This window comes from Rhinoderma darwinii, chromosome 6, assembly GCF_050947455.1.
Source record: "Rhinoderma darwinii isolate aRhiDar2 chromosome 6, aRhiDar2.hap1, whole genome shotgun sequence".
In the NCBI taxonomy this organism is placed as follows: domain Eukaryota; kingdom Metazoa; phylum Chordata; class Amphibia; order Anura; family Rhinodermatidae; genus Rhinoderma; species Rhinoderma darwinii.
Genome location: NC_134692.1, coordinates 126,377,167 through 126,403,745, shown reverse-complemented (window position 1 = coordinate 126,403,745; position 26,579 = coordinate 126,377,167). Strand labels below are relative to the sequence as shown.

General features: G+C 42.7%; 1 protein-coding gene across 2 annotated transcripts in view; it reads left to right on the top strand.

The window, feature by feature from the left end:
* PRKAR1B (protein kinase cAMP-dependent type I regulatory subunit beta) overlaps positions 1-26,579 on the top strand; it is a 154,912-nt gene that overhangs the window by 61,586 nt on the left and 66,747 nt on the right. For both annotated transcript variants that reach the window (XM_075830278.1, XM_075830279.1), the window contains exon 5: positions 24,964-25,025. In XM_075830278.1, coding sequence (XP_075686393.1) covers positions 24,964-25,025 — 62 coding nt within the window. The remainder of the gene's footprint in view (positions 1-24,963; positions 25,026-26,579) is intronic.

Genomic DNA, 26,579 nt, shown 5'->3' with positions numbered 1-26,579 from the left:
TTGGTTTAGTAGAGCCCCGTGGGGTCCGGATGTTGCAACCGTAAAGTATCTGAAATGGGCATAAAGTGAGGACCAGAAACTTTAAGGGAAAAATATGGTTGCGTTCTTCCAAAAACAGCACTTTACCGGTTTATGGGTTGTGTCTGGTATAGAAACTCATCAATATTGGAGTGAATGGTGCTAAGCTGCAATACCACACTCAACCTGTGGATAGGTGTGGCACTTTTTTCACAAGTTACTGAAAATGTACATTTTATATTATGACTTGCTGATTTTAATTGTCATTTTACATTTCATTTTTGTTACATTTCTTGACCATGAATGTGGTAACAAAGAACGTCTGACATGGCATATATTAAATCAGCATGGACATTTAATGCGCATGTTTTATTACATATTCGAATATTAACCCGTTAGTGACCGCCCCATAGTGTTTTTACGGCGGCCACTAACGGGCTTTATTCCGATGCAGTAGCCTTTTTACGGCGCTGCATCGGAATAAATAAACAGAGCAGGGAGCCGTTAAATCTACCTGGCCTCAGCTACCACAGGTAGCTGAGAGCTGGGGGCATCCCTGCTCGAATGGGTGAGATCGATATTAGTATCGATATCACCCGTTTAACCCTTCAGATGCGGCGCTCCATAGCGAGAGCCGCATCTGAGTTGTTTTGGAGAGAGAGAGGGAGCTCCCTCTCTCTCCCACCGTCACCCGGTGATAAGATCGCCGAGTGTCTGTCTCTCCGATGGCAGCCGGGGGCCTAATATAGGCCCCCAGGTCTGCCTGTAGTAAATGCCTGCTAGGTCATGCCAGAGGCATGGCTTAGCAGATGCCTATCCGTTTTTCACGGACAGGCATAATACACTGCAATACAGAAGTATTGCAATGTATTATAAATGCGATCGGATAATCGCATAGGGAAGTCCCCTAGTGGGACTAGTAAAAAAGTTTAAAAAAAAAGTTTCATAAAAAGTTACAAAAAATAAATGAAAAACCCACTTTTTCCCCCTTACAAACTGCTTTATTATTAAAAAACAAAATAAAGTAAAAAAAGTTACACATATTTGGTATCGCCGCGTCCGTAACGACCCCAACTATAAAGTTATTACATCATTTAACCCGCACGGTGAACGTCGTAAAAAATTAAATAAAAAGCAATGCAAAAATTGCTGTTTTCTTTGAATCCAGCCTTAAAAAAAATGTGATAAAAAGTGATCAAAAAGTCGAATCTACTCCAAAATGGTACAAATGAAAACGTCATCCCGCAAAAAAAAAGCCCTGATACAGCTGCATCGGCGAAAAAAAAAAAGTTATGGCTCTTTAAATATGGAGACACAAAAACAAATAATTTAGAAAAAAAAGCGTTTTTACTGTGTAAAGGTAGTAAAACATACAACATTTATATAAATTTGGTATCGTTGCAATCGCAACAACCCGCTGAATAAAGTTATTGTGTTATTTATATCACACGGTACACGGTGGAAATTTAGGACGCAAAAAAGTGCGGCGAAATTGCAGTTTTTTTTCTATTCCCCTCGCCCAAAAAAATGTAAAGAAAAGTTAATCTATAAATAATATGTACCCCAAAATGGTGATCTTAAAAAATACAACTTGTCCTGCAAAAAACAAGACCTTATACAGCTATTTCGACACAAAAAATAAAAAAGTTATAGCTCTTTGAATGAGACTATGGAAAAACGTGAAAAATAGCTTTGTCATTAAGGTCTAAAATAGGCTGGTCACTAAGGGGTTAAATGCTGGCTTTATGTGTACCTTAAAGAGACAGTATACCTAGGAATTATAGCTCAATTTACTATGCCGTTGAATGCAATTTATTATTTTCTGTTATCCGCCATTGCAAGCTGGTAAGAGGACGACTGTAATGTTTTTCATTAGAATGATTGAAAGTCCAAAAAAAAATCCCTGCTCCCATAATCACTACTTTATTATCTCCAGTTCTGACAACCCCTAATAATAATAATGATAATGATAACCCTTATTTACATTACTCCAGCAGACTTCGCAGCTCTTTACATTCAAATCTCTAGAGACTTTTAGGGCATGGCCAGACGTGGCGTGTTTCTGCCGCCACTGTCCGCATCAATGCCGCACATAATCTGCGTTGCAGATTCTGTTGCGACTTTGGCTAAAATGGGCATTAAATTGATGCGGACTAGCCGTTGCGTATTCAGGTGAAGAAGGCTTCCCTTCTCTCTGTCAGTGCAGGATAGAGAGAAGGGGCAGCCCTTTCCCTAGTAAAAGTAAAAGAAATTCATACTTACCCGGCCGTTGTCTTGGTGACGCGTCCCTCTCTTGACATCCAGGCCGACCTCCCTGGATGACGTGGCCGTCCATGTGACCGCTGCAGCCTGTGATTGGCCTGTGATTGGCTGCAGCCGTCACTTGGACTGAAACGTCATCCTGGGAGGCCGGACTGGAGGAAGAAGCAGGGAGTTCTCGGTAAGTATGAACTTCTATTTTTTTTACACGTTGATCTATATTGTGATCGGTAGTTTCTGTCCAGGGTGCAGAAACAGTTACTGCCGATCGCTTAACTCTTTCAGCACCCTGGACAGTGACTATTTTACTGACGTCGCCTAGCAACGCTCCCGTAATTACAGGTGCACACACGTAGTCATCCGTAATTACGGGAGCCCCATAGACTTCTATGGGCCTGCCCGTGCCGTAATTACGGCCCGTGATTACGGGCGTTTTTACGTTCGTGTGCATGGGGCCTCAGTCTGGCTATAGACCTAGAAATACATAGGTCCAGCCAGAATGAAGTAATATCCTGTTCGAAAAAAACAATCCGCAACGCAACAAACATAACATCTGCGGATTTCATTGCGGAATTTTGAAACTCCATTGAAGTCAATGGAGAAATTCCGCAATGAGTCCGCAACAAGTCCGCTACATGTCCTCAACATCCATTGTATGCTGCGGACACCAAATTCCGCACCGCAGCCTATGGTCCGCAGCAGAGTTTTCCGCCACGTCAGCACGAACCTAACTGAAAAGGTGTGGAAACCAATGGAGATTATGTCCGCAGCGGAATTCCAGAGCAATTCCGCCATGTCTGGCCATGGCCTTAGGATGAGTCAAGACAAAGTGGTTGCTTCGCAGTTTTGCTGCAAAAGCTGCTGTAAAAAGCTCACGGTTTAAAAAAACAACAACCCCCCAGCAAAATGCAAGACCACAATATGTGGCCGCACACTTACATCCCATAACTTTTGCATATCATTCATGTGTGAATATTACCAGCTCTTCTTAAGACGTTACAATTTCATATAAGCATTTTAGGTGTAGTGCTCCTTTAAGAACTGGTTTCAAATCGGTGATCTAAGTTAAGAACTACTCAAAAGTAGCGGTACTTGGCAAAATTCCCACACTATAGTCATTCAACAAAACCATTTGAATGATCTCACAATTGTCGCAGCGGGTTTACTGCTCCGTCTGATCGTAGATGTTTAACACGTGAGAAGACGAGATTCTGAAAATAATTGTCTACCTTGTATGACATACATTATATGGAGCCGTGAGCTTTGTGTGTTTAGGTATGACAGATACCCTGCAGTCAGATTGACGTGAAGCTTACCGGTGTCAGAGTTTGATTCATCGATTTTTGTTTAATGGACAAAGAATTCCTTTCTGCTTTGCCAAAGGCCAATTTTCACAGAATCCCCTATACTGGGGAGATTTTTGTGTGGCGGGGTGGATGGTAGGAGTGAACTGCATATAATTGGCATGACCTCATATCTGAGCATGTCTTAAAGGTGCACTGAGACTTTCCCTCATAGATGAGTCACGTCAGCTCCATATAATGTCTCATTAATACTTCTGTCCGGAATTTATTTAAAAATAGACATTTACTATGGAATAAGGGGATTTCCTGATATCTTATAACCTTTCCACGCAAAGTGTAAAACCTAGCAGTCATCATTTCTCCATTCACTCATATGGCTTTTTCATGTACTCGTAACTTATACGTAGGTGTCTGAGTTGATCAAATTACTTTTTTTTTGTTACCACCCTCACTTCTATACACAACAGTGCCCATATGTGTGAGTTAAAGGGGTTGTCCAGTTTAGAAACCCCGTTTTCATACACCCTATTAGGGTGTCTAATTTGTTTACATCGTCCACTTTGTTTACATGCCTCCCTTTCTTCTGATAGTTTGCAGTCCGCTGCTGGGGGGAGAAAAAAATAACGCGCAGGCACTGTGATAGCGCAGGAGTGGGCATGCGTGGTAAACACTGCTAGTGTAGAAAACACACATGCTCAGAGACGCAGGCAAAAGAGTATCCTGTTCACCACTTTCCTCAGTGTACAGTGACATCATCTATCACGTTCCCGTACATTGAACCAGCCGGAAAACGGAACTCAAAGATCATGTACAGGGTAGTGCCGGAAGTAAGGATTTTGCTACACTGCGAACACCAATGCCACCTAAGCCGCTAAATATAAATAAATATGCATTACAGCTAAATCTACCTACAATAGGAAGGTTCTTAGCGCACATTTTGAGCAAATTGTGTGAGCCCAATCAAGCGCTCCATACAGGAGCGGAATCCCCAGACAAAGGGGGATTCCGCTCCTTCGGGGAGCTACAGTGGAGCTATCTACAGGAAGGGGGGGGCTATCTACAAGGGGGCTGAGTGGCACTACCTACAAGGGGGTGTCTGGCACTACCTACAAGGGGGCTGTGTGCCACTACCTACAAGGGGGCTGTGTGCCACTACCTACAAGGGAGCTGTGTGGCGCTACCTACAAGGTGGCTGTGTGGCACTACCTACAAGGGGGTTGTGTGGCACTACCTACAAGGGGGCTGTGTGGCATTACCTACAAGGGGGCTGTGTGGTACGACCTCTAAGGGAGCTGTGTGGCACGAGCTACAAGGTGGCTGTTTGGCACTACCTACAAAGGGTGCTGTGTGGCACTACCTACAAGTGGGCTGTGTGGCACTACCTAAAAGGGGGCTGTGTGGCACTACCTGCAAGGCTGCTGTGTGGCACTACCTACAAGTGGGCTGTGTGGCACTACCTACAAGGGGGCTATGTGGCACTACCTGCAAGGGACTGTGTGGCACTAGCTGCAAGGGGCTGTGTGGCACTATTTAGAGGGGGCTGTGAGTGGCAGGCTAATGGTCATTTTAGTGAGAGTGGCGGGCTGATGGTTATTTTACTGTGATTGGGGGGGTGATGGTTATTTTACTGTGAGTGGGGGGGTTGATGGTCATTTTACTGTGAGTGGCGGGCTGATGGTCTTCAAGTGGTTTCCATGGCTTAAAAAAACACACAAAAAAAATGTCAACGCTGTCAATTCAAAATCTGCCTCAAAACTCCTTAGGGAATTTTGTGGCAGATTTTTTCCACCTTACAAAAAGCTTGAACATACCCTAAGGGCGGATTTACACGACCGTGTGCGTTTTGCGCGCGTGCAGGTGCGTGACAGCTCCGTGTGTCATGTTCATATGGATGCGCGGCTGCGTGATTTTCGCGCAGCCGCCATCATTATGACACTCCGTTTGGATGTTTGTAAACAGAAAAGCACGTGGTGCTTTTCTGTTTACATTCATTCTTTCACTGCTGTTGTGCGAATAACGCGCGTCCCACGGAAGTGCTTCTGTGTGGTGCGCGTGATTTTCACGCACCCATTGACTTCAATGGGTGCGTGATGCGCGAAAAATGCCGAAATATAGAACATGTCGCGAGTTTTACGCAGCGGACTCACACTGCGCAAAACTCACGCACACTCTGCACTGCCCCATAGACTTGCATAGGTCCGTGCGAGCCTCGTGAAAACCACGCGGGTTGCACAGACGTATAGCACGTTCGTGTAAATACGCCCTAAGAGTGTAGTGCTTGTTTTTAGCCGTTTTCTGTCTTTCTCTAAACTCAGTTCGTCGTGGGAATGGGGCCTAGGTGAGTTCAATTTTTGTGTTTGGGGGGCACTGTCTACAAGGGGGAGGTGGGGGGTTATGGCACTGTCTATAGGGAGCCTGTATGGCACCATCCACAGGGGGGCACTATCTACAAGGGGGGCTGTGTGAGGCAGCCAGGGGTGGGGGGCATTATACTGTGTGGAGGCCACTAAGTGGACATTATACTGTGTAGGGGCACTACAGGGGGCAATATACTCTGTATGGCACTTAGGGGGCATAATACTATGTGGGCACAATTAGAGGACAAAATACTGTGTCCTTGAAGGGGTTCTAATATATTATTAAATATTGTTATTATACTGTATGTGGGTCAGTCACTAAAGGAGCATTATACTGTGTGTGTGGGGCACTAAAGGAGCATTATACTGTGTGTGGGGCACTAAGGGGGCATTATACTGTATGCGGGCACTATATAAGGCATTATACTGTGGGGGGGCATTATACTTTTTTATGGGGATTTTTTTTATGATGCGGGTGGGGCGCCGGGTAATAGGCTTACCCATGAAACACTTTGATGGACTGTATATTGGATACATCATAAGTGTAATCAATGGGCTGTCACCACTGGCAATCCCACCGATCTATTGGAGAAGTGGTGGCTCATGCCGTCAATGTGAACAGGAAATAAGTAAACAGCTGAGCACGCCCAACCGAGATTTTTCTGTATCTCCCAATAAATTTAGGGGAGAGTCGCTCTCTTGTCTGCCAGGAACGGGAACCAGGCATCAACATTTCTTGGAGTTTATAGGAATCCTATTCGTCGCACTTGCACCTACCATTAACTCCAGATATTCAGTTGATATGTCATTATGCGTTTTTTGTAGGAAAGTCCCTTAATATTCAAGTCCATCCTCTACATTTCATGCTTAGGGCGTATATCCCATATGGTCGGACAACATATTGTGACTTAGGGGTCAGTTACATTACTCTTGACTTGACTTTTTAATGACTTTCATACACATCAAAGGAAACATCCCAAAAAGTGAATCACTGTCTCTTTGGATTTATCTAGCCCGGCCATAAATGCAGCCACTTCAGATACTACTATATACTCATCCTCCTTTCCAAAAGCTCCTCTACTCGACATTGCACCACATTGTTATCAACCAAGGGAGAACTAGTCCGTGGGTCATGACACTCTTCTGTCCTACAAGGACTTCAAAGAGGGAAGCAAACAAGTGCCTAGCCTGCTGCTCTTGGATGGGGAGTTGTGGTCATGTGAAAGAACATTAGGAGTTGTGTCGGCATGTGTTACCAGAGATGTAGGCAGTTGTGTATAGTTGCGTGGGGGCATGTAGTGGCCATCCAGCAATAGCCATTTGTGTGTTATCAAGTCCAGTCCCTATCACTGTTTCCGTCTCATGCAATGCCAGGCAGATTTCTGTAAGCCTGTCATTGTTTTGCTCTGTCCCTATGTTCTCCAACATCCCCTTAGGGTCTGTGGAATTTTTGTAGAATAATTCAATTTTGGACAGATGTTGTCAATTTGCCCGTAACCACCTTCATGTTTGTGAATTTAAAATAGCATTTTTCTTGTACCGTGTCTCGTGTGCACCTGATATAATGTCACTTCAGGCTTTTAATCTGTCAGGCCGTGTATGTGGTATAGGCGGGCACTTGGTTTTCATTATGCGGCTAAATCTGTGCTCTAAATTTAATAATCGTCTCGGAGTAAAGTTATGTAGAGTTAACCCAGAACACTTGATGCATTGGCTATAAATAAAAATGGTTTATTGTGTTCAACCCAAATCACTGGATTTAATATTGAAATGAAAGGAGAATTGAGTTGAAAAAATGCTTTTATTAAAACACCATATTAGCAAGAGTCGTCTATAAATGTGCAATGTGATATATGGCAAGTGAGAGTCTCCATATTGATCCGTTCTCGTGACAATGGAACGGTATCCATGACTGGAAATGCTTTGTCCTGACTAATAACATTAAGCATCTGATAAAATGTTCCCTGGTCTATGAATAGAGCAGAGTGCAAGAAGCTATAAGACGGACATTTTCAGGTTGCTGCTATGGTAGTAGCCACTGACATCACTGAGACAATGGGACTTATGTAGAGAAGACAAAAATGGAGCAACCAATTAGATCACTCATTTGCTAACCTCCATAGATAATATGCATGTTATAACATAAGAGCCGGAAACTGATTGTTGTACACAAAGCCCAAAAGTTTCAGTCTAAAGTCCCTTCTACACTCCCTGCCTTCATATTGCAAATACAACTCCTAGAAGTTGAGGTCTCGCTCTTAGGAGAACCCAATCCTCCTCTTACTTTCCTCCGAACGGGTATTGGCAGCAGGCAGACCTAGTTATCAAATCCATACTTTTTTCAATGAATGTCTTATGGTCCTCCAGCACACGAGATCTACTGTCTAGACATTTACAGTATAGGGTCATATGATAAGCAGTTGACTTTGGACAACCCCTGGCCAGCAGCCTCAGCTTATGATGGGAGTGGAGGTCCCTCTGCTAGAACTCCTGGTGATCAGATGTTTTTGACCTGATTGACCAGACCTTTTGCCAAAAAGTGTCTTTTTGGCATACGTCAAACTGAATTGTATAGTGAATTTGACTACGCTATTCAATATAGAGGCATCCTGCAAAAACATATACTATGTGGTATACGGTTTTTATAATGGGAGTAAATTTTTATTTTTTTTGTTTTTTTTTTAAACCCAAGCTGTGCTTTCTATCACCCAAGTGCATAAGAAGTGCACAAGGATGCGGTATATCGCAGCCCTTCTCTTAAAAGAGAGAGGCCCTGCATAACCATTCCCCCACCCACCAAACCATAGGCCTAGAGGATCGATGATCCCCCAATGCCGAAGCTTAGGGAGACCCAAACACGCTCCTAGGCTTCTACCTGGGTTGCCACCCCAGTGTCCACCTAGGAGCCTGCATCAAGGTCGCACCTCCCCTCCGAAGAAGGGAGGCCGGGTTGCAGGGGAAAACGGAACCAGATGGCCACACATTTTCACCCTAGACCTCAGGAGGGTCCCAAAAGGGCACCACATCCCAAAATCCTTGTGACAAACGTGACAAACACACAGTGAAAAAACAAAATTAAATAAGTGGATGTGCGCTGTGATACAGCCTGGACATCCGCCAGGTATAAAAATTCCTCATCTCCCAGCCAGAAGGCCGGGAGAATAAAGGTGTGTGCTCATATAGTGTGAAAGAGAGTGCGTGCAAATGTGCCTTCACTCAGTGGGATCCCACCCCCAGTGAGTTAGGGCACCCCAGGGTCACCAGCCCTGGGGCACATAGCAACTCGGGCTTCCAAACTACCCAACCTCCTGATCCGACGGTCGCCTGGTCACCTACAAATGGTACCTTTAAACCAAATGCATACACCAGAGCGATGACCGTTGTGGTTCCCTGCCCTCACCTCGGCGTTCTGTCATCCCTCTACAATGGCCCATCAACCACCGGCAGAGATGATTACTAACCTCAGCTTGAGCAGGTACTACACTTGTTCTTAACCAAAAGGCAGAGAATGGGAGTCAATGGGGCACGTATGCCACAGTATGCTATACAGTGGCCTACATCAGAGGCTTCAGTTGGAGGTATATGTGGGAGTATTTTTCGACGTATATTTCCAACGTAGTGTGAATAGAGCTGAACACAAAAGTATGATCGCTTTTTTTCCAGGTGCTCCTTTGCATCTCCATATAAAGACTTCTAGGTGGAGATAACCTAATGTTGATTTGTATTTAATAAACTTTTGACTCATGTCTAGCACCAGACACATGTGTGAGAAGAGCAGGGAGGATTCTGGGAGTAAAGATGGTTCCGGTCTGCTGCAGTCACACATCTAAACATGTCTCATTGTACTTAAGGATCACTCAGGGACTGGTCACTTCCTTCCATAGAAATATAGGAAATGGTCTGCTTTAAGCCAAGGTCAGGGATTAGAGACCGGTCAACACTTTTAATAACCATCATGCTTATCTGTCATTCCCGAAGCTCCATGAGCGGTGAATTCCCAACATGTTAGACCGGTGAGAGGGTATTTCCCAGTAGTTTGCTGCCATTATAAGTAGATGACTTTGTCAGCAGCTAACAAAAGATTTATTTTGTTGGAAAACACCATATGTGATGACTGTATCGCATTGGAGAATTGGGTTTACTTCACCTCAGGAAAATATGTATAAATCTTCCTGCAGCCTCTGCCCCAGACAGTTATCAGACTCTGAGGTTGTCTCATGTTTTCATGGTATCCATCGGAAAAATGTACAATCATTATCATCATTTCACATCCTTTGTGTATTGTTATGATGAGTATAAAACAAGCCCAGGAGCAGGGCTGAAATTACAGGACGCCATTGCAGATTTTGGAATATGGCTACCCTAAGGGATATAGCTATATGGGGTGCTGAGGTAGCTTGTGCAACCGGACTCTAGTGCCCAAAGATCCCTCTGCCGCAAAAGAAGGCACCAGTATTATGGTAGATGGGGGGCCTTATCACAGAATTTGCATTGGTACCCAGGAGTCTTAGGCTATGCCTCTTGGCCTAATCCTAATACTTACTTATCTTGGTTTCTGTGATGCAGAGACCGAGGATGTATGCCTTGGCTTGCTTCTTCGTGATCTGCCCTGTCTTCTGCATAAATATATACTACCATGTTGGATATTACAGTTTCCAGCAGAGAGGGGAAATTTATTTAAATTGAGGTCTGAGGATCATGACACCATTCAGGAGCTGAAGTTGTCATGATCCTGTTATTTTCTATTTATAATTTTGGCAAGAGTTTCCCCCTTGATATAAATTCCAGGGCTGTCAGATCTCTCCTCTCTGAACTGTCAGTCATGAGAGGACATAAGGATATCCACTAATGGACAGTACATGGAAGCGAGCCTAAATAGTTAGGGTTGTATGAATATCTGGTCTAACTACACTACAGTAACTGCATTTACACATTATAATTAGTACTACTACTTACGTACTTGACCAAGGACGCATAGAGTGGCCACCGTATAATGGTCCCTGATAGAGGGTTTGGAGGGTGCACTAGCATCCACTAGCTTACCATTAATAGGAAATCTACCAAATGCTCTTATTTTAAAGGGGTTCTCATGAAGACAACCCCTTTTTAAAAAGAAGCAGTGTGCCCTGGTTGTTTTACCCCTGCCGATTAGCAATTATCAGCCGGATGTGGCTATACAATTCTGCAGCAGAGGAAATGTAGCATTACATGGTGGCCATTCAAATGTATGACCATCCTAGTAATGCATAAACGCACCAGGTCCGCCAGAGTAGGAGTCGCTCTTACAGTAAAGGGAGCCCCTTCTATGACAACCATATGCCCTAATGGGGCATATGGACCGGGGTTGTGTCTAACAGATTTTCTTTCCAATTGTCTAGCAACTACATAATCCTGTCAAAGGGACCACCGTTTAAATGCATGTTCTACATGTACAGAAGTGGTCACTGGATGTTTTATTAGCTATAACAATACATAGAAGCTCCAAATATTACAGGCTTGTTTTAGGCCCCTCTCACTAAAAGATCGCAAGAAATATACTATTTGTGTACTGACAGCTTAGCCTTAATGAGAAATGATGTAGCAAGTGGAGATGGGCTTGCAAGCAATACATCATGTAAAACTTATGCAAACTTGCCAAAAGTCCTGATTTTCTCAAGAACTAGACCACAAGGGGGCGGACTTCTGCTAATGTTCATTAAGAGGGGCGATCCCGTGCAATTTTGTGAGCATTCCCATGTTGAACAGGGTGAGTCTTAAAATGTCCCATAATTTTGGAATGAAATGTTGCCACGTATGCTTATGTACCGTATTATGCCCCGTTCTGGGCCTGACAGAGTGGTGTATGACACTAAAGAGAGAATCCCAGTGTCATGTACCACCTTAGGCCCTGCATTAAGCATAACACAGTGTTTCCCTGTAGTATTCCTTTAAAGCGGCCTATAGATAGATATTTGTCTGTAGATGCGCCAAAAACTTAATGTTTATGGGGCTGTCAGGACCTTATTGATGTTTGATGAGTATAAGAGATCTCAAGCAGCCGCTTACCCCCGCCAGCATCCATAGAATTGACATGCATATTAATAGTGGAGTTAGGCTTCTTATATATTATATCTATGGCTAGCTTAAAAAGGTTCTGTCATTAGATTATAATTGCCCTATCTCTTACATAATGTGATCGGCCCTGTAATGTAGATCACAGCAGTGTTTTTTATTTAGACAAACGATCAATTTTGACGGAGTTATGACCTATTTTAGATTTATGCTAATGACTTCCTTAATAGACAACTGGGCTTGTTTTTACTTTTTGACCAAGTGGGCGTTGTAAAGAGAAGTGTATGACGCCGACCAATCAGTGACAAATTAGCGTCATACACTTCTCTCCATTCATGTACTCAGACATCGTGATCTTGCGAGATCATGATGTGCTGTCACTTACTCGCGCATTAACGTTACTGAAGTGCCTTGAGAGTGAATAGACATCGCTTCCAGGCAGGACGCGATGTCTATTCACAATCCCGACACTTCGGTAATGTTTGAGTGTCACTCACACAGCACATCGACAGCACGCTGTGCTGTCATTTACAGCGTGATCTCGCAAGATCACGATTGCTGTGCTGTAAGTCCCACACAAACATTACCGAAGTGTCGGGATTGTGAATAGATATTGTGTCCTGGCTGGAAGCAATGTCTATTCACTCTCAAGACACTTCAGTAACGTTAATGTGTGAGTCATTGATTGGTCAGCGTCATACACTTCTCTTTACAACGCCCACTTGGTCAAAAAGTCTTGGTCTATTAAGTCTTGGTCTATTAAGAAAGTCATTAGCATAAAGCTAAAATAGGTCATAACTCTGTCAAAATTGATTGTTTTTCGAAATAAAAACCACTGCTGTGGTCTACATTACAGCGCCGATCACGTTATGTAAGAGATAGGGCACTTATAATGTGGTGACAGAGCCTCTTTAAAGGGGTTATCCAAGATTAGAAAAACATGGCTGCTTTCTTCCAAAGCATGTATATGGGTTTTGTCTGGTATTGCAGCTCAGCTCCATTAAAGTGAATAGGGCTGAGTTGCAATACCACATACAAACTGTGGAAAAGTGTGGTGGTATTTTTTGAAGAAATTAGCCATGTTTTTCAAATCCTGGACAACCTCTTTAAGTCCTGCATTAAAATCACCGTCATATAAATGACAATATGAGAAAAGAGCATTAACCACTGGTAGGAGAGTTGCCAAGCAAGGATATTTTCTCTCTACAAAGTAGAAAATATAATTTACGGCCACATGGATTATAAATGAGGTTAAGGCTGAGCAGGTGTGCTTATGTTCAGAACATCTGATGTTATTTTTTATTTTTTGAACATATTATTGGCACAATAAAATAATTCATTTCTTTCTGCAAAAACGCTGGGGTAGCAGCACATGAAGCCCATGGAGTCACATGTTCATACTACAGCGCTCTGCCAGGCAGCAGGTGTTTTCCAACATCATTCCAGATCAGCTTTGCTGCCCCTTTGATCTTGATTTCTTCTTCTTTTATGATCAAGACGGAAGCATTTATAGAAAAGTCTTTTGGCTTTAGATGGACCATTATCAAACATTTGCTTTACATTAAAGGAGGATTCCGCGTAGCCTTGAAGTGTTAAACCGCAAATCGAAATTTGATCCGAAGTGAGTATTTATGAATCCACGTATTCCACGTGATGAATTATACTTTTTTGGGGTGTTGTGTCTTTTGTTGGTAATTTCCTATTTTGAAGACTCAGTAAAGACAGTGCTGGAGAACAGGTATCAATGTGCTACATTCCTTAACAGAACACTCCAGGAAAAACTGATACACTGTGTTATGCATAGTGCGGGGCCTGAGGGGGTGGAGCATGACTCAAGATACAGACCAAAGCTAGAAATCATGCACCGAATCATCAGGCTTTGCACTAGACATAACAAATCAGTTTTTTTCTCAAGTGTTCCTTTAATAATACATACGACCTGCGGATATTGGAGAATTTATTGTATGCCACAACTCTCAATTTCAAGGGAATTAGATTTTTCTCTACTCCATGAGGGCTAAACATTTCATAGGCAAAAACACACAAGATCACAGACCAGGGCTTCACACACTTTTTCTTAAAGGGCCTCACCTGCAAAACCAGCAACCAAAACCATACCAAAAGAGGAACGTTTAACGTACAGACTATTTCGGCCATAGTGCCCTCAGTATCAGCCACAGTGACCCCATTACGAGAGACAGAACCCCTGTCACAGCGACTGTACCCTTAGTAACTTCCCCATAATCCAGCCGCAAGAAAGAAGTTAACTTGTCACTTTCTGTTCCTGCGCCAATTTATACAGGGGAATATCTTCCTGGATGAAGTGATCTGTGATAGACTACTTCTGCCTTGACAGAATCGCCATATGCTGGCACAATACAACTTGGTTGAACTTGATGGACATGTGTCTTTTTTCAACCGTACTGACTATGTAACTGTCCTTGTGAATTTCGGACGCTTGGACGTTGAATTTGGGACACCTTATCAAGAACCGGGGGCGCCTCACAGTTTAAGAAACACTTAAATAGAAATATAATCTACCCCACAGCTCAATACAGTTGGAGGATATGATATCGTACTCTTCTGTATATCAGGACATGTGTCCAAACTTTCTCAGAAGTTGCCTATACTAACCAATCATAATCCATGTTTCATTGTTCCAGAGCATCATAGAAAATTCTTTCTATGGACATTTAAGGTTGATTGTTTCATTCGTGACGGCCATGACTTACATTCGGGATGAAGGGGATTTTGTTGGAATACAATATTTTATTTTCTCCAGACGTAAAGTTTCCAGTTATATCATATAAGTCCACAGAACATTCTTTCATCAGTTTCCTGAATCTTCCAAGTGTTCTCTGACAAATCTGATATTCCTTAGTTTTTATGTAGGTCTTATTGACCTTTTGTGCAGAATGCAATTAGATTTTACACTACAACTTAAAACTGGGAATTTAAGCCTTTGTCACTTTTAAGCCTTAAAGGGGATGTCTGGTTAAGTTACCAAAGGGTTACTCACCCCCCCCCCCTTTATCAGCCAGAGAGGTCAGCCAGTATAAAGAGACGCTCTTGATGTGGAGGATAAGGCTCATCCATGAATCATACAAAGGGCCCACTTTATTCAACACGGACGCCCCTCGATCAGCTAGTCGTCTGGGTACAACCCCTATAAGCGGGTTTAAAGCCAAATTAACCTAATTATCAGTACATTTCAACAATACAGACTCATGGATTTATTATTATTATTATTAGAAATTCTCCCTTTAGACTGTAATGTCTGTCTACATTATGTTGACAGGTTTACAGGACAAGGGTGGAAATGTGAAATTCACCACAGACCTTCACTCTACAGGAACATTTCTATTAGGGGAGTAATTATATTAATCCCTTCCTGCCCAAGCCACATAAAGTAATGGGATATTGGCATGGTCCCTGTGTCAGAAGCTCATTAATTGACATGCTCTCATTGATGGTACTGCGCTCTCCTGGACACAGTGCCGTTGGCAGGATTGGGCTATCAGATAGAGCGCTGTGTTCCTGAATGCAGAAGCCACAGCTTTTGCATTCGTGCAATTGCTAGGGAACCACGTGACATCATTAATGACGTCACAGGCATTCCTTATATAGGGGGGACTCGGAGTCGTGCAAGGAGGACACGATGTGCGTCTTTTCTGCATGTCTTATTATATTGATAAAGGCCCAACATAGCCCCAGTCATGAAAGAGTTAATATTATTACTTATTTATTAAATTCCCTAATGTCGTGAACACATGTCAGAAAGTATCTTTAGTGACCTGTGCTGTGGGAGCCTTACTGATTCCCAAATCAAAGGGACTATAAAGTTCCTTACAGGGGATTTCTAAAAATATACACTGGTGGCCTATGCTTATATGGCCAACAAAATGTGATGAGTGGGCACCCGACCCTCAGAACCCCCAAGATCAGCAGAACAAAGTGGTCATGGCACTTTAGTGAATGCTGCAGTCCCCTTATTGGGATTCATTTAGCAAAAGTGACCATACATACTTGCTCAACATCCCGACTTTGGCTGGACAATCCCGCGAACCAGTCCACAAATTTTCATGAATGGGGCAGGGCTTGAAATGTCCTGATTTAAAAGAGTTAAATATTGGTAAGACCCCCAGCAGTATCATCATCTAATATGCCACCTTTTCCACACAAAAATACAGACTAGGGTTACTGGAGACTTTACATTGTCAGAGTCAGATTTGCCACTTAGGTCTGGGAGTCTTAGACATCGACTGTAACTCAGTCAGTATCCTCCTCTTCCTCCGGTCTTGACTCTCGGAGCTGGGCAGGCAGAGTGTGTATGTTTAACTGCTGAATGTGAGTGTCTCTGGCTCTCTGCGGCCTTGCCCACTTCAATCTTCTGCTGGCACCAATCCAACACTTGACCTTGTCCTGACGCTGCTGACGTTCCTAGAGCTAGGTGGCCTGGTAAAGTAGAAGTGTCCAATTCAAATAGGAAGCAATCTGACTACGGAAGATACCGGCACTTTTTATTGCCGGTAAAAATGGATTTCTGGTACCGGCTTTCCAGTGTTAATACTGACTGGGCTGGTGTGTGACCGGCCTTGAGGGAATTCTAGATATGTCTCATAGAAAGGTCAGAAGTTAATGAAGGTTGAATTTCTCTTTAAAGTGCTCCAAACCGGTGCAACACTTTATATACCCGCTGGGTAATACCATTGACACAAAGGGATGCCAGGTAAATCACATTTCCCAGAAGTCAATAGCGCTTTATATTAAACTTTCCCTCAGCACTTCATACTTACAAATATTCCAGTCATTTCAGCTGGAATTCTGTTCCGGTAATGATATTTCCCTTTTGTATTGCGTTTTTACTAAAGCAGATATTATGCCCCGAGGATACATCGCTAACATTTACTCTCACTGAACTTATTAAAATGAATTTTGGCGATTTTCTTTCAGATGAAAGTCTTAACGCGCCTCCAGGTAACATGCAGGAAGGTGGTATCCTCAAAAACAGTCCCAATATGTCAAGTTAATGATCTGCGTAATGATTGCATAGATTTGTATAATCCCTCTTCCATTTCAGTTTCTCCATAGAGGAAGAGAAGAGCTGCCTGCAGGCAATGTGCAGATAATAACTCCAGACTTGTGTTTAACTCATATTTTTCATTGTGGGAAGTTATGGATGTATCTCATGGTTCTGTCAGTCTGAACTCACTAGGTTATGATCATAGAAAGATAATTTAACAATCTACATAGGGGGAGGGGGGTAGTTTATTACCTCTAATATCTATCTCATCTTTCTTTCCTTTCTTTCCTTTCCTTCCTTCCTTCCTTCCTTCCTTTCTTTCTTTCTTTCTATCTATCCTTTCTTTATTTTCTTTCTTCCTTCCTTCCTTTCTTTCTTTCTTTCTTTCTTTCTTTCTTTCTTTCTTTCTTTCTTTCTTTCTTTCTTTCTTTCTTTCTTTCTTTCTTTCAGCAGGTGCTTTGTTGCGAACAATCTCCACCGATCCCAGCCACCATTATGTCACATAACTGCCCTCTTATACAGCGTCTGGAAGTAACTTTCACTATTCTCTCTCTCTCTCTTTCTCTCTCTCTCCCTCCCTCTCTCTCCCGAAAAAACCTGCTGTTCGGCACGTGTGACAGCACCCTTACTGGCCACAATTGAGGCTATCGGCATTGTACAGATGTCATAGGCTAACGGGAAATGCTGACAGGTTCCCTTGAAATGTTAAAAACAGACACCATCATAAGCATGCCAGTTTTATCATAGAAAGAAAAATAAAAGTAGCTGCCGGGCACACTGCTTATCTTACCTAGGGCACCATAGGGCACCGGCAGAAATGGGGGGGGGGGACAGATGCAATTGAACGTTGTTACCCGGTGTACCCGGCAAAAAAGATGCAGGGTGCGTATTCCTGGTACCAGGAATACCACTGTTCCAGATATTATCTACAATATTAAGGTCAGCGCAGCGAAAGCTAACGTATAACTTGTCTCTTTTTGACTGCTGCTACCTATGCTACAAACAAAAACATGCTGCCATGTAAAAGAGGTTTTAAAGGGCACTAGTCACCTACTCGCTGGACTTACAGGTCAATCGGAAATACTGACTGACCTAACGGAAACCCTGACATCACCAAAGTATAATGAACAAGCACTGGTAGTTCTCTGAGGAGAGGTTTCAGTCGTGGGCACATTTTAAAAATCGTGTCCCTTTAAAACTTCCATTGTCAGGTGGTGGTATTGGGTGTCATTTGTTCACAAAGGCTCCTGCCTTCCTTATGAACATGTGGAAGTTATGTTTATGGATCAAGTTAAAGTGATTTTTTTTTTTTACGTTGTCTGAAGAAAATCAAGAATAAGAGGAAACCTGATCACATCTGAGGAGAGGATTAGGCTCAGGTCTTATGGCCGAGAGCCAGGAAGGGTATTGCAAGTGTATAGACTCCCTAGAGCGGCATATTTCAGAGCTGCCATTTTAACATCTCATGCATCAATGTGAGCAGGCCTCAACATGAAATATCTGGAACATTTTGCTCTGTGAAGAACATTTTTATAACATATCTTTACCCAATTTGAACCTAGGGGTCTTCAAGTCTGTGACCTCTGATTGTAAAAGGAATTTTGACATGGTAAGGTATAAGAAGAGCCGCTCTCCTGAGCCAGACATGAAACTAGACGTGTTTGGAACATATTGGTGCCCAGAATGCAGATATCTTAAAAAATGATTTTGTAAATTGCCAACAGCCTTATCTGTCAACAGGGGAAAGGAATAGCGACTTCCTACTTAATTCATAAAGGTTGTGGAGGGAAGGGTATGTTTGATTTTGTCAGACACAACACGTTCTATCTAAGAACTAGAACATCAAATATATATATCTAGATACAAAAATAGAATCCAGCAGCACAGGCTTAAATGGAAAGGGGTGCAAGCCTTAGGGCTCGTCCACATGTTGCGGAATTACTGCGTTTTTTTCGTCCCGAATTGCGGACAGAAGAAACGCAGCAGAATACAGTAGCAGCAAAGTGAGTGAGATTGAACAAATCTCATCCACACGCTGCATAATTACTGAGCGGAAAAACAGATCAGAAATTGATCTGCGTTGCGGAAATTTATTCTGCAGCATGTCTATTGTATTTGCGTAAACGCTGCTTATTTGTTTTGCGGGAATTCCTCATTGAATTCAATGGGGCGCTAAATCCCACAACAAATAGCAGTTGTTGAGTTTTTTGCGGTGGGTTCGTAGCGATCCCACCGCAAAAAACGCAACTCAGAACAAAAAAGCCTCATACTTACCCAGAAGTCTGTGTACCTTCTTCCAGCGCGGCCCCCTGGGATGATGTTTCATCCCATGGGACCGCTACAGCCAATCACAGGCTGTAGCGGCGGTCACATGGGATGAAACATCATCCCAGGAGGCTGGTCTGGGTGACGTCAGAAGGCCGCCCTCCTGGGATGACGCTTCATCCCAGGTGACCACGTCTACAGCCAATTACAGGATGCAGCGGTCTCCTAGGATAAAAAGTCATTTTAGGAGGCCGGCTGGTGCTGCAGTTTTCCGCAGCGGACATTCCGGGCGAAAATCTGCACCACAGTTCGGTGCGGTTTTTCGCCCAGAATTCCCTGCGGCGCACAGGACGGATATGCTGCATGCTTTTACAAATTGTATCTGTCTTGTGTGAACTTTAGAGAACTGACCACTGTCCCTCTAGACAAAAAGCAGTAAATAGGCAGCACTCACCCCAAAAGTACGCTGTTTTAGCTGACACAACCTGAGCCTTCCTCAAGCAGTTTGTTAGTGGGTATACACACACACGCATATAAAGGGTGAGCAAGTGAATAAGCAATTTACAATCATCGGAGTACAATCAAGCAAAATATCAAAATACAGTTTATATGGTGGATAAATATATTGGGCGTTGGGCATCATGAATGATTACCAATCATGAATACCAATCATCACCTGCAAAACTCAATATTGGCCATCGTGGCCAACCTTTACGTAGTGTATATGTACATCTTAATGGGGATGTATGGGAGTTAAAATAAATGGACCTGAGTTGCAATAACAGACACAGCCCATGTACAAGAGTGGTGCTGTTTCTAGGGCAAAAAAATAAGCCGATCCTTTTATCTAATCTCACGCAACCACTCTAAAGCCTCAAGTAAAAAGATTTCTGCCATATGATGCCCAGCATCCGAAAATCGTGCAGCCTACTCGTCCATCTAGCCTTGACCTATGTTTCTAGGTTACGTGAATTAGGGGAATACCATCTACGTGCTGTTTATAAATATAGACGGCAGAATAATTGAATTGGCTGTAACTATGACTCCAACCTATAGACCTGTGAAGTCGGTACTTTGGGATTTTTTTTAGTACAGCTTCTCTCGTTTTTTCTTTAGCCTATGGATTGATCCTCTGCTCATCATTGACCTGAGTTACTGGTACTTTTCTGTCTAGGAAACCCTGTGCATGTACTAGCTCGCTGCTCCCAACATCACATAATATTTTTATATGCCGCGAAGCTCCACATTTGATTGATACATAGACATACATTTACTTCATGTGTAAACCTATATGGTTGAAATTGGTGCCAAGCACAGGCAGGGTGCATAGTGGTCACTGCACGCTAAGCCTGAATTGTTCTTATGGTTACTTACATTGTTTAACTGTTTATATAACAGAGCATCCAAATGCTTAAATGGATGTGGTCTGACCAAATACAGCAGTAACTTGAGGCATGTATCTCAGAATATATGTATAATATGTAAAGCATTGGGAAACGTGTCCCTGCAATATTCAAGACAGAAGCATTCATAGCATAATTCTGAGTGTTTTAGTTGTACAGAAGGTATATTTAGACTGTAAAAGTGTAATATTATCATATTATATGGTCGCATCGGCCCACCAGAGTACCTTCGGGTTGTTCTGATGGAAAGGTCCAGCAGAAGACAACCCCATCTAGAGCTCATTCGGAGTCAATTACTTGCTGCTAGTATGAATCCCTACAGACTTGACTCACAAATACATTACCAAAATGTATTAATGATATGACCAAGAGGGGGGTCCATAGCAAAGATCAAAATGTGCCCCCATTATGGTGCCATTTTTTGCCACCCAAGGCAGAAGGGCTTGGTGTATTTCCCCCTCTATGCGCTTTCCATGACCCTTTGGCCAATTCCTCGCCTTGATTGCTATCACTGTAGTTCCTCTGTAAAAGGGAGTCCTGCACGGGTTCTTGCCACCCAGTGACAAAAAGGATGGACCAACTGGGGTTTAGCCCCACTCTCCAAGGCCCTTATAGCATTCGTATGGGCTGCCTCTCTGCTATGTACGTCATTGAGGATAGTTTAGGATGCAGTTTAAAAGTGAACATGCACCTGTTCTGTATAGTTGATGTGTGGGCCCCTCAAAATCATCTCCTCTGGTGGACCCAAAGTACAGTCCAACATTGAATGCTTTGATAGGTAAACTTTAGAAAGGGAAAAATAAGTCCACATGTGAAATATTCAAAGCTTAGAGAATTTTATTATGACCAATTCCCTAATTTACATGTATTACCATGCTGCACCCTTTACAACCAGGAGCGATTGAGATAGTAATGGAAGAAGGCAGATGAGCTCTAGTTATGGTCATCAACGCATCGCTATAGCACAGAATGCATGAGATGTGAATGGCACTAGATGTAGATGGTACTAGGAAGGCAGCTGCAAGACATGTAGTCAATGACAAAGCATAGTACAGTGGTCCCCAACCTGTGGCTCCCCAACTGTTGCAAAGCGACAACTACAAGCATGGCCTATCAACTTGTGTCTGTCCAGGCATGCTGGAGCTATAGGTTAGAGACCACTGCTATTGTACAGTACATATATTACTTATATAGTAGAGGATACAGTCCTGTGGCTCAAGGAAAAATGGAGTAATCTCGGTTCTCAGAGGGTTTGTAGTACCTCATAAATTCATTAGTGCAGGTCCCCTACTAGAGACTCTACCTCTATGAGGCAGAGCGGAGAACTTTTCTGTAAGAGCGGCTCCTGCCCTGGTGGACTCAAGCCATCCATGTATTACATGGAAGGTCATTCATCTGAATAGCCACCATGTAATACGACATCTGAATGTCTGGCTGGCTGTGGCTGAGGTCAGGGGAGATAACCGCTAGCCGAACATGTGTTCCACCAACAGTTATCTTACGTTTTGCATTGGTGCATCCCCCTTTATCTATATTGCTGCCTAACTTTACCTTGAGGATGCTAGGTCCTGGGTTTCAACCCCGAGGGAGCTGTGATGGTGAACATACTGGTTGTCATACATCTTTACTATGAAAAATATTGCTCTTTGATGGTATATTTACATGTGAATGTCGGAGAACCTACCAGAATATATTATAGGATTGCTTGAAATGCAGTCCCCTAATACAAGGTTATTGTCCGTTAATATATATCTTGGGTAATACACGTACAAGGTCGTGGGAACCGTCAAAATGCTTGATTTTTTTTGCCCTACAAATCCATCAGCAGCCAGCTAATTTTTGACAGCCTAAAGTCTTGAGTCCTTTAGGATATAAACCAACTTTTATATTTGATTGCAAGCTCCAAAGTACCAGAGACAATGTGTTTATAGCCGCCATTCTCGTACTAGTTTAGAGCACATAATGGGTAGTTCTACTATGTAAGTGACAGGTGCACTTTAAGGAGTACAACACTTTTCAACGTCTTCACTTTGGAATGATGTCAGGTCCGTGAAGGATGTGTCAGATGTGACTACCCGTGAGCTGTCAGGAGTCTTCGAGATGCTGCTGATGTGTCACTGCAATGTAATAACAGAAGCAGAATGAAGGCATAATGCATTTTCTCAGCCCTAGGTACTGTCTACTTAACAAGTCCAAACAGAATAGGAAGCAAGAAAACTCACCGGAGATTTTTCTCATTAGGACATACTTCCATTTACAAGTTAACCCTGTTGCATATGTAATAGATTTGGAGATGTGTGATAATGGAGTTCAGTAGAACTTTAGAATTGGATTTCCAGCTGAGATGGAGAAAGCACAATGTATATTTGCATGTAGTGAAGGACTACCAAAGACAATACAGATTGTCTGTTCTAAAGTATCTACCAATAACATTGGCGCGCATTCTATATAAACATTCAACATATATGGTAGGACCCTGATATCACGATAGAACCTTAACTAACAATTTATTGAGTGATTGTGCCCGATGTGCTAAGTCACTATAAAAAGGATTCCCTAATTTGGTGCCAATATGTTTTTGATTCTTCCTGCCAGCAGATCATGACACTCTGACGGCACTGTCATGAACCACGCTGTCCACTGAATGAAGTCATACTATATAATACAGGACAATGCCATCTAGGTCTCATTCATCAGAGGAGAACCCTCAAGAACAGGGTGGGAAATCACTTCTAAGTCAGTCAGACTTTACTAGCCACAGTGTTTTTATTGGTCCTGTAAATGGTGTCAGACCAAACACTTGATTTCAGTGGTGGATAAAAAATAATTGTCCTGGAAGCACCACTGCTAAGGGGCTCCATCATCCTACCTCCAATACTTGTGCCTGGCCACAGAAAGAAATCATGTGGGCAAAGTATAGTGGTATTATTTTGGCACTGTTTGGTGGTATTATGTGGATATTGTTTATCAGTATAAATTGGACACTTTATGATAAGGATGAGGGGACCTTCACATAATGTTTGACCTGGGGCTTTCTACAGATTTTTATATGGCCTTGTAAATGTTCAGACCCATATGTTCTCATCATGATGCTTTGATTGATTATCATTTTTTCGTCACATGGAAGGCTGAATTTTTTGGCCCCAATAAATTAGTCATCCCACAATTTTATCATGAGGATGATTATATGAGCTGGCAATTTACACATAGGAGAGTTGTCCCTTTTACATGGGCCAATGATCTGGCAAACGGGCATTCATCAGCTGATCATATAGTTTATGTAGCAATAAATATTATGGTTGTCGGCCGCACATCTCCCTGTGTAAACGATCGCTTGTCCCCATACATAACCAATCATTGCTCCTTGTGAAAAGAGCAAACGAGCGCTGATCAATGAGCTGTCTCGTTGATCGGCGCTTGTTTTCATGGCTCATATTGGCCGGTGTGCAAGGACCATTATCTCATCCAATCGCTTGCTAATTTTTCCCCCTTTTGATCACTTGTTATATACTAACGATAACAATTAGGAAGAGCTAACCATTATGACCTTTAGGGCCGTCTTAACCCATTGGTGGGCCCAGTGCAAAAACTTTGAGCTAACCCCACACACACACACACTGAACATTTTTCCTGCAACTGTCACTGGGCTTCCCTTTCGTGATTCTCCCACCCTACCTGTAGCTCGGCAATTGATTCTGATGTCATGCATGACATTGTCATGATATTCTGCAAGCATTCCTGGTACAGGTGCGCCGTTTGCCCTTTGGATAAAGTGGCCCACTCACCATGAATGGACACTTTTCGTTATGCCACAGCAAAAAATAGCCAGACACCCACATTCTGGTGGATCAGGGAACATTGTGACAATTCCACCAGCGAACTCCAACTATAAAATGCATTGACATTTGTGGCATTTACCAAAATCTTATTACTCATCTCTCGTGTATTAAGAGACTCTTGACACAATTCTTTCTGTCGGGTATTTAGTGCCAGCTTGCTCTCCTGCCCGTGCTACGCTGACGTTTGTGTAAAAGTATGATAGAAATTTGCATTACATATCAGGATTCGGTTGGATGTGGACACTGTAGAGTGACATGTCTCAGGTTCTCAGGATACTTTACAATTCTGTGCATCAGCAAAACCGCCCAGAAATCTCGTAGTTAGTTTATTAGGAAGAAAACAAGAGTCGGCCTGCGTGTGCATTCAGCCTCTAGACAGCCTGTCATATTAAATAAATCTGAATTTCGGTTACAAATCACTTACACCCCTCGTTTCTCTTGCAGTGATATTTTTGATGCCATGTTTCCCGTCAATCACATTGCTGGAGAGACTGTGATACTACAAGGTAAGAATGACAGAAATTTACCGCATTCATCCATAGTGATTATGTACTTTCTTTAGAAGGTGCCACAATTTTATTGGCATGGGTGAGACTATGCTTAAATAAAACATGAAACTATTAGGGTATGTTCACACGTGCACGTCCGTTACGGCCGAAATTACGGGGCTGTTTTCAGGAGAAAACAGCCCCGTCATTTCAGCCGTAACGGCATGTTCAGGCGCTTGAACGCCGCGTCCATTACGGACGTAATTGGCGCTGTTTTTCATTGGAGTCAATGAATAACGGCTCCAATTACGTCCCAAGAAGTGACAGGACATTTCTTTGGCGCGGGCGTCTATTTACACTCCGTCTTTTGACAGCGACGCGTAAATATACGCCTCGTGTGAACAGACAAACGTCAGCCCATTGCTTTCAATGGGCAGATGTTTGTCAACGCATTCAAGCCATAATTTCGGACGGAATTCCAGGCGTAAAACACCCGAATTACGTCCGTAATTTGGCCGTGTGAACATACCCTAACTGGCGTATAAACAATCCTGGAAATTCACACACTTCTATAACCCTATAAATACAACTGTTTATTTAGGTAATATCCTTTGGCATGTGTTTGCCATAAAGGGAAATGCAATACTTTTTTATTTCTCTATTAACGGAGTAGTGTTAATATGCAGCTGTCCCTTAAAGGGTTTTTCCCACAAAACACATGTATCCCATGAAGAGAACACGGGGACCGAATCCCCCAAAGTGCTCCAAAAAAAATTGCTCTGACAGCGCTCCATTCATTTCTATGGGACTTTCGGTCCTCCGTTCTCCTCATTGCTATGGTCTCAGTGGTCGGACCCCCAGCGATCATATGTGTATTCCCTATAAGGGATACATGTGTATGTAGGAAAATCCCTTTCAATTAAAGAGCATTTCCCACAAAATAAATAAAAAACACGTAACAAGTAAATTTAGGTTCCTGATTTGTCCTTTTACGTTCTTACAGATGCTAAAAATTATATTTCTTGGAAAACCAGGTGACAACCAATATAATATCTTCCAGATGGGGTGTCACCAGTGTCGGACTGGGGTTCCTTGTTGGCACCAGAAGAAGTTATTCAGAGTGCCCACCCTTTATCTAAAGAGCACACTTTTAATTACATTATAATTTTTGTTGTTGTCATTGCACATACAGGACGTATCATCAATAAGACCCTAGAGCAGAGTTTCCCAACCTTGTCAGACTCGAGGCACCCCTTGAAAAAAAAAAATCCTCAGGGCACACTACCAAAAATTATTTAGAAAAAGACAGAAAATGGCTAAAAACAAGTACTACATTCTTGGGTATGTTCACACAGCGTTTTTTGTAAGGCAGAAAAAAAATCAGATTTTAAGTTGACAGCGTTGTTTGACTTTTTTTTTTTTGTGTTTTTTGCTTGCGTTTCTTTAAGACATTGAAGCTTATGCAAAAGACGCAGGAAAAAAAGCACTCCAAACTAGCGCCGCAGGTTGTTTCTGCCTCTTATTAATTTCAATTGGTTTCAGATGTGGAAACTACTTGAAGACCATCACCCA